The 7,993-nt window shown below is 42.1% G+C and overlaps 1 protein-coding gene across 1 annotated transcript; it reads left to right on the forward strand.

Moving 5' to 3' along the window:
- Positions 1–3,464: 3,464 nt before the first annotated feature.
- On the forward strand, positions 3,465–4,505 carry LOC149256150 (uncharacterized). Its single transcript, XM_089455250.1, has one exon. The coding sequence runs from the start codon at positions 3,465–3,467 to the stop codon at positions 4,503–4,505; it is 1,041 nt and encodes a 346-aa protein (XP_089311376.1).
- The last annotated feature ends 3,488 nt before the right edge of the window (positions 4,506–7,993 follow it).

The following is a 7,993-nucleotide window of genomic DNA, read 5'->3' on the forward strand; positions in this document are numbered from 1 at the left end:
TGCCCTTCCCTACTTACGGTCCATCTACCAAATGCTCAAGTGAAACACAAGTATCAATAGTACTTTCATCATCATCATGAGGTTCCTCCATATGAGTATCCTCATCCATCCATGTCCGCAAACTGCATAATCCTGGTTCAACTTGATCAATCTCAAGTTCATCTTCCATTGTCGTCACATCTGCAACATCTTCAATCATCACGGCTTCCTCTTCCTCGATAGCACAACCTGCAACTTCACCTTGCCCCATTGTCCAACCAAGTTGAAGAAGCTCGTCTTAACATTCTTTTCCAAGACTTCAAGTTCCTTTCGAATCCGGGGATTCTCTTCTTTCATCCGCTTCAACCTGTATAAGGTAAGCAAGAGCTTCCCTTCGCATTCTTCCAAACCTGTCATGCCTTATCGTTCAGCTTGGCCCAAGCACTAAGCTTCAGCTTTGCTAAACTTGTTTCACCATTCACCAGCTTCACCAAGTTCCCTGCAACCTTGAACCGACCCTTGTTCCACTTGTATGTGAAACCAGCTTCCTTCACCTGCAAGTACCTGCTTCCACTGTCATCAACTGTCAAGTGCATCCACACCCGCACTTCGTCACGTACCAGCTCTGATACCAACTGTCACGCCCCTACACCTACGGTAGTCTTTCAACCGCTTATAGCGAGGTGCGGCACCACCGAACACTTTATTTTCACCAATACTTATGTTCGCGGACCATGCCTAATTCACTTTCTCCTACTTAGTTTGTGTTTCGCAACCAAGTATTATTATGTTTAGCCTTTATACCAATGAACATCCATACACATTCATTATCAACAACATTAAACAAGAGAAATGCACAACAATATAAAGGGAGGGGCAACTCCCTGCAATATGAATCTGCCCGAATATCAATATATATAAATTTTCCACTTTTACAAAGTACAGACTAAGTCCTTGGGAAACCCCAAATTATACTTAGCCAAATTTCCAGCTTTGGCAAACTTGGTTGCCTAGCTCGTCGGCACCTCCGCACGGTCGCTGCACGACTCACCAACCCGTTATTCACCTCGTCGCACGTCTTCGCCGATTCGCTCTTCGTTTGGTCGCAAACACCCAAACCGTGTACACCTGCCCACACGCAGTCCCACTTGCCAACTCATGGCAAATGCCAAAATCGTGTGAACAGCACGTAGTACCGCCTACCCAACTCTACGACATCCGGTTCCAACCTTTGTTCACCTTCGTGCACACTTGCACGATGGGCGGGCGCTCACCCGAGCCACCAAGACACCCTCGCCAAGTCTCGGCACAACGACACCTCCGCACAATCAACCCGGGCACGTCTTGCCCAACGCGTTCACCTCTCACCAAGAGCGTTTCCACCAAGTGCGTTTTACCAAGGAGAGCGCATGAGCTATGCGCTCATCTCTCCTCAAACCTGCGCACAAGTGTCTCTCCTCCAAGAGCGAAGTGCGTATGAGAAGTGCGAAGTTCGTTGGTTGAGTTTTGAGCTCCAACACTCCAACATATATAGCCATCTTCGTGTGTGGGTGGGCTGCCCAGCCGACCGCCCACACACCCCATACTCGCATCGTTCGGGCGCTTGTAAAGTCGGCCACACCCTTTCACCATCGCAAACGCTCCTCACATATGGGCATAAGCAATGCTCCGTGCCTCAGTCGTTTCACCAAGCTCGCACTTATCGTCACATATCTATCGCATGCCCAGTTGGCCGCCCCACCGTTCGGTCACACAACGACCCGTCGCACCTCCAACATGCGCCCGTTGTGCGCGCGCGCCCGGTTGCCCGGCGCCCAACCGTCGCACAACTCCGAAGGTGTTACAGAGTCCCTCAAAGGAAAGGCCAAGTTGTCCAACGATTGGCAGTCCACTTTGGATGAAATGATGATTCGTCCTTCGGACCCTCAAGGGGATAATATATTCGAGAAAGAGCTAAAAGGAAAGGCTTATGTTGGAGATCAATCTCGGAAGAGTCAAAAGCCTATTAAATCTAAACCTCCTCCTACTACCATAAAAAGTGACAGCGTCCACTTGGCAGACCGCATTGGAAGCCTTCAAGATAATGCACTGGTAGGCCGGTGGCATTTCCCGGAGATGGATGACCAACATATGAGAGACTGGCTTGAATTGCGGTGGAAGCCTTTAATAGGATATGTCCCGATTGTGGCCAGGTTATTAAAAGAGTGGTATTTCTTTCACTTTCTTAGCGTGGTGGACCTGGAATCCATTCTGAAACATAAATGGGTCTATGGTCGTAGTTTTCTGGTCTTGCATAGGTGGTACTTGGGTTATAACCCTTTAAAAAACACGCCTTCTAACAACTTCATTTGGGTGAAACTTCCCGGGTTGCCTTTGGAATTATGGTCGAAAGAGACTTTAACAGAAATCAGGAATGCTATAGGCAAGTGTGTTTATGTTGATCCATGGTGTTTAGGGGAGAAAGACAAAAGAATGGCCTGGATATTGATTGAAAAAGCCTACAGAGGAGGCTTCCCGGAGCACATCGATATCAATTGGAATGAGTAGAATATTAGACAGAGGTTAGATTTCTGGGGTGTGCCCTTTAGGTGCGCTGCTTGCCATCTCACTCGTCACCTTATTAAGAATTGTCTGCGGCGTCCTACAAAAAGCCGAAAGCATTATGGTCTAACTAAATTCGTGGAAAGGCCTCATATATTAAAAGCCTCTTCTTTGGATTCAGAGAAATCGACATCTCCAAAAAGCCATTCTTGGTATTTTCATCAAGAGGATTTTGATGGTGACTATCTGAAATCCCCCCCGCCGCTCAAAGTCCCAGATCTCGTGTATAGAATTTCTCCGTCCATGCCATCGTTGGAGACTGCCTCTGATTATGAGATTCCACGTCCTCCAAATCCTCCTTTGGAACCATCCTCCGATCATGCTGTCCCAAACCCGCTTCCTTTTTCTCGGCCCGTAATAAGCAAGGAAGTCCTCCATATTCAGTCTTCATCGTCGCCCCCTAAACAGACAGAAACTCCTGTTGGCAAAGGAAAAGAACCTCTGATTGCTCCCACTCCTGTAAACTCCCCTATTTCTTCGCCTTCAAACTCTATCGGTAGTGATCTAGACTACCTTTTGTCCAAAAAATCTCTTGACCTCAGGCCGCTCACCGTTCATAAACCTGGTAATCGTAGCTCTCCTAAGATCAGCCCCAATTCTGCAAGTAATATCACAGTGAGGAGAAAGAATAATCGGGGCAGTAGGCATTTCAGGGGGAGGGGAGACAGTTCTGGTAGAGGTATCAGTAATCTTTCCCTGATCGACATTCCAATCATTGATATGTCTGATGATAGGCCTCTTAGAGCAAGCAAGGCCGGACCGCTTTCGAAATGAATTTCATTTTATCGGTTAATATTAGAGGTCTGGGAGCAGACCTGAAATTTTTGGCCTTAAAGAATTTCTTTTTGTCGGCAAGTCCCAAAATCATATTAATACAAGAGACCATGCATGCAACAACTGTAACAGTGTCTTACTTTAGGAAAATGTTTCCCCTCTGGCACATTTTTGTTGTAGAGGCTACCAGCCTATCTGGTAGTTTAGCGGTGTTATGGGATCCACATTGGATCAATGCTAAAGCTTATAGCTGCATTGCAGGCATTCTCATTTCTGCTCAGATAAGGGGGCATAAATGTCCTATTAATATTTTGAATATATATGCTCCATACAAGAACAGATCGTCATTTTGGGAAAGTCTCTTTGCTTCAGAAATTTTTGATGTTGAATCTTTATTGATTGCAGGTGACCTAAATATCACTCTTAATATGGATGAAATCTGGGGCATCAATAAGAAACAGGATCCTATTGCAGACAAGATTAAAAATGAGCTTCTAAGTAGAAACTTTATTGACATTCTCCCTCCCAAAATTCTTCCAACTTGGGAAAATGGAAGGGTCGAGAAGGCATATATTGCTAAGAGAATCGACAGATTTATCCTTCACGTCAGTTTAATTGACATCCTGGGCATGCCTTTTTCAACAATCGAGAATATCTTCATTTCTGATCATAGACCGATCATACTAGGATGGAGGGATAAGGGCTTCAGAAAAGGCTACTCTTTTAAATTCAACAGGCAATGTTTAGAGGATCCAGAGTTTAATAACATTATATCAAAAGCGTGGAACGAGATGTCGTCTTCAAAATATTTTCCTACTTTAATGACTTTCAGAGATAAGATGGAATCAATCCGAAAGGTTGTAAAAGAGTGGCAGTTTCAAAAAAGGAAAGCGAATAAAAAAGATTTTTGGGAAATTCAAATGGAGCTAGACAGTGCTGCAGATTCCATGGCTTATAATTCCTTATCTTTTGAAATGACATTTCGAATAAAGGGTCTTCAAAAGAAAAAATTGATGATTTTGAAACAAGAAGAAGCTTTCTGGAGGTTAAAAAGCAGAGCGATATGGATGAAAGAAGGAGACAGGAATTCAAAAATTTTCCATAATTTCGCCAACTCCAGAAGGGAAAAAAAATTCTATATGGAAAATTAGTGACGGAAAAGGGGGATTCCTTTATTCCCAACAGGATATTACAAATGAGGCGGTGGCATATTTCAAAAATCAATATAAAAGATCGAATAAATGCAAAATCCAGGATATTCTATGGGGAATTGATCTGTTCCCACGGATGTTTGATGGTGATTTAAATGATCAAATCTTCCAGCCAGTTTCAGAGGAGGAGCTACTTGCTATTATGAAATCCTTCAAAAGGGACAAGAGTCCTGGTCCAGATGGTTGGACGATAGAGTTCCTCATTCATTTCTTCGAAATCATCAAAGCTGACCTGTTGCGGATGGTAGAGGGCACCAGAATGGCGGGCAGTATCAATCAAAACATCTCCTCCACTAACATAGCGCTCATGCCCAAAAAGGGGGATGCTCAATATTTCAGGGTTTTAGGCCAATTTCGCTATGTAACATCTCCTTCAAGATTGTTTCAAAGATCATAGCTGAGAGAATCAAAGGAGTTTTTTAGAGTTCCTATCAAAGGAGCAGCATGATTTTCTAAAAGGAAGAAACATTCATGATGCAGTTGCAAGTACTCAAGAGGGTCTATATGCTATTGATTCAAAAAAATGTGATGCGATTATTCTCAAGATCGACCTCTGGAAGGCATATGACTGCTTGGATTGGGGCTTCATCAGGTGTTTGCTCGCAAAGATTAGTTTGAGAACCAACATGATCAATTGGATCATGGCCTGCATTGAACCAGTGGACTATCCAATCATCATCAATGGGATTCCATCCCCTTTCTTCCGTGCGGAAAGGGGTCTTCGTCAAGGATGCCCCCTCTCCCCGCTTTTATTTATTCTGGCAATGAACTCTCTTAGCCTGCATATCAATAAGGCTGTCAAGGAAAACATGTGCCGCCCCCTAAAAATCTGCAGAAATATCTCAATCTCACATAATTTATTTGTAGATGATATCATCTTATTCGGCTTGTTTTGTAGGTTCACTTGGATATGCTTCTATGAAATCATAAAAAACTTCCAAAAGGCTACGGGTTTGCAAGTTAACAATGAGAAGTCAACAATCTATCACAATGATATAAATCAAGAAGTTGTTGCATGGTTATCTGAGCTTTTTGGAATAAATGCGCAATCTATCAGTTGTGGTATTAAGTACTTGGGTTTTCAGATTAAAGCTAATGGTTACTCAAAAACTGATTGGAAATGGATCCTGGATAGATTCTACAGGAGGATTTCAGCTTGGGAATTCAGATGCCTCTCTTTGGCGGGAAGAGTGATTCTGGTGCAATCAGTATTAAATCAACTCGCGGTTTACTGGGCGCATTTATTTTTTCTCCCTGCGAGTATTATTAACAACATGAATAGATTATCAGCTAACTTCATTTGGGGTGGTCAAGTGGATAGGAGGAAATACCATCTCACAAAGCTAGCTAGTATCTCTTTACCAAAAAGCATGGGAGGTTGGGGTTTGATCGATATGCGCTCATTCGGAAAGGCCCTTTTATGCAAGTCGCTGTGGAGAGTTGTTCATGGTGAAGGTCCATGGAGTAACATGATTCAGTCGAAATACTTAGGAAGGAAGGGCTTACCGTTCTGGTACAGAAAAGGAAAGATCGGTGCCTCATATGGCTCCTCAATTTGGCTTAGCTTTCGCAAGATTGAAACCTATTTTTTGAAGAGTTTAATCTAGCATTTTCAATCTGGTAGTAAGATTCTTATTGGTAAGGATCAGTTCAAGAGTGGTGCTGAGGAGGTTAATATACCAGAGTCTTTATTGAATTTCTTTCATAGAAGAGGTCATTTCTATTGGGATAGTTTGATAGCTGGCTGGCAGGGACCCATTCCTCTGTGGAAAGATGCAGACGTTCTGCAAATGCCTCAGGCGATCGCACTTCAATGGGATTGCATTAGGGCGGGCCTTAGAAACTGTGGCATTTTTCGTACTGTGGATTCTGATTATCTTATATGGAATCTTTCGAAAGAGATGAACGTAGTAAGAGTTAAAGATGTATATCAGCATGTAGTTGGCTCGAAGCGTCTTGCGCGCAATCCTATTTTCCCTCAAATTTTCTGGAAGGATGGCTGCCCTTCGAAAATGATCCTATTTGCTTGGCTAACCTTTCACAACAAGAATTTAACCTGGGAAAATTTAATGAAAAGAGGATGGCACGGGCCAGGTCTATGTTCATTATGTAGGTCAGAGGGGGAAAGTAATGTTCACTTGTTTTTAAAATGCAAAAAATCGCAACAAATATGGCAAGCTTTGGAGATCAGTTATGGAATTCAGCATATGACGCATGCTTCAATTTCTGAAATATTTCTATGGTGTAGCGAGCAGAAGGAATCATGGAGAAGGATCTTCATCCTTTCTCTGTGGAGCATTTGGAAGTGGCGTAACAACAATATCTTCAATGGAATCAAATCTCCTTGCTCGGAAATCTTCTTTAAAATTGTCGCTTCTTTTGAAACCTTTCCACAGAAGCCTATCAATCAAAAAAACGTTGCCTATTCTGATCAATTAAAGGAGCTCTCATCTTTCCCTAAGTCGTTCTTCGACGAAGCTAAGCAGCAAGGCTCTTGTGGCTGTGGTATACTCATTATGATTAATGAAAGCACTCATTTCTCCATTCATTGGAATGGGGGGAAAGGATCCAACAGTAAAGCGGAGGCTATGGCTCTCGCTGGACTATTAAAAATTTTCCTCTTTCTTGATATACAACATGTCTCGGTATTTGGAGATTCGAAAGTAATGGTAGACTTTGTCTCAAGAAAAAATCATATATTAATGCCTCACCTGATTGACTGGATGGATATGATCAATTTCTTCTAGGGTTGTTTGGTTGGAGGCTCTATTCACCATATCAGTAGGGACAAAAATTTGCAGGCCAACTCTCTGTCTAAAATGGGCCTTCAATCTGCTCCAGGATTATGGTTTTTGCAGATTTTTTCTGAAGGGGAAATCTTTTATATCCAAGAGTTTTCTCTCCTGGACTTCTAGGTTGTATATCTTTGTTTCTCAGGTTTTCCTTGGATCATTTTGGTTTATGATGCTGCTTCATGATTTCCTTCTCAACAGAATCCTCTTCCTCTGTCTTTTGCTTATGTATATATTTTGCTTCAGATTGGCGATTTCTGCTTTTGATTTACACCCTCTATGATCTCTGGATCTTTATACAATGGGGATCTCCCAGAACCTACTATTGTATCTGGATATGCTTCCATGCTGATACCTTTTTGACCAAATGTTTTGGGTCAACTACAGTTGTAAACATATTTCCTCTTATATCTCTCATATAATATAATATCTAGCTTTTTCGTCCTGAAAAATAAACCCTTTATAAAAAAAATGCCAAAATGAAATGGTGTCCTAAATCTTTAAAATTTAAAAAGTTGCTACATTAAAACACTATAAAATCTCAATAGAACTTAGTAAATAGGCAAACATTTTTCTCAAATTCTATTAAAAAAAGGTAAACATATGTTTCTTCTATTCATTAGATGATCTTCAAAA

Source organism: Pinus tabuliformis, chromosome 7, assembly GCF_031772625.1.
Source record: "Pinus tabuliformis cultivar Carrire ecotype Pingquan chromosome 7, CPIR1, whole genome shotgun sequence".
Taxonomy (NCBI): domain Eukaryota; kingdom Viridiplantae; phylum Streptophyta; class Pinopsida; order Pinales; family Pinaceae; genus Pinus; species Pinus tabuliformis.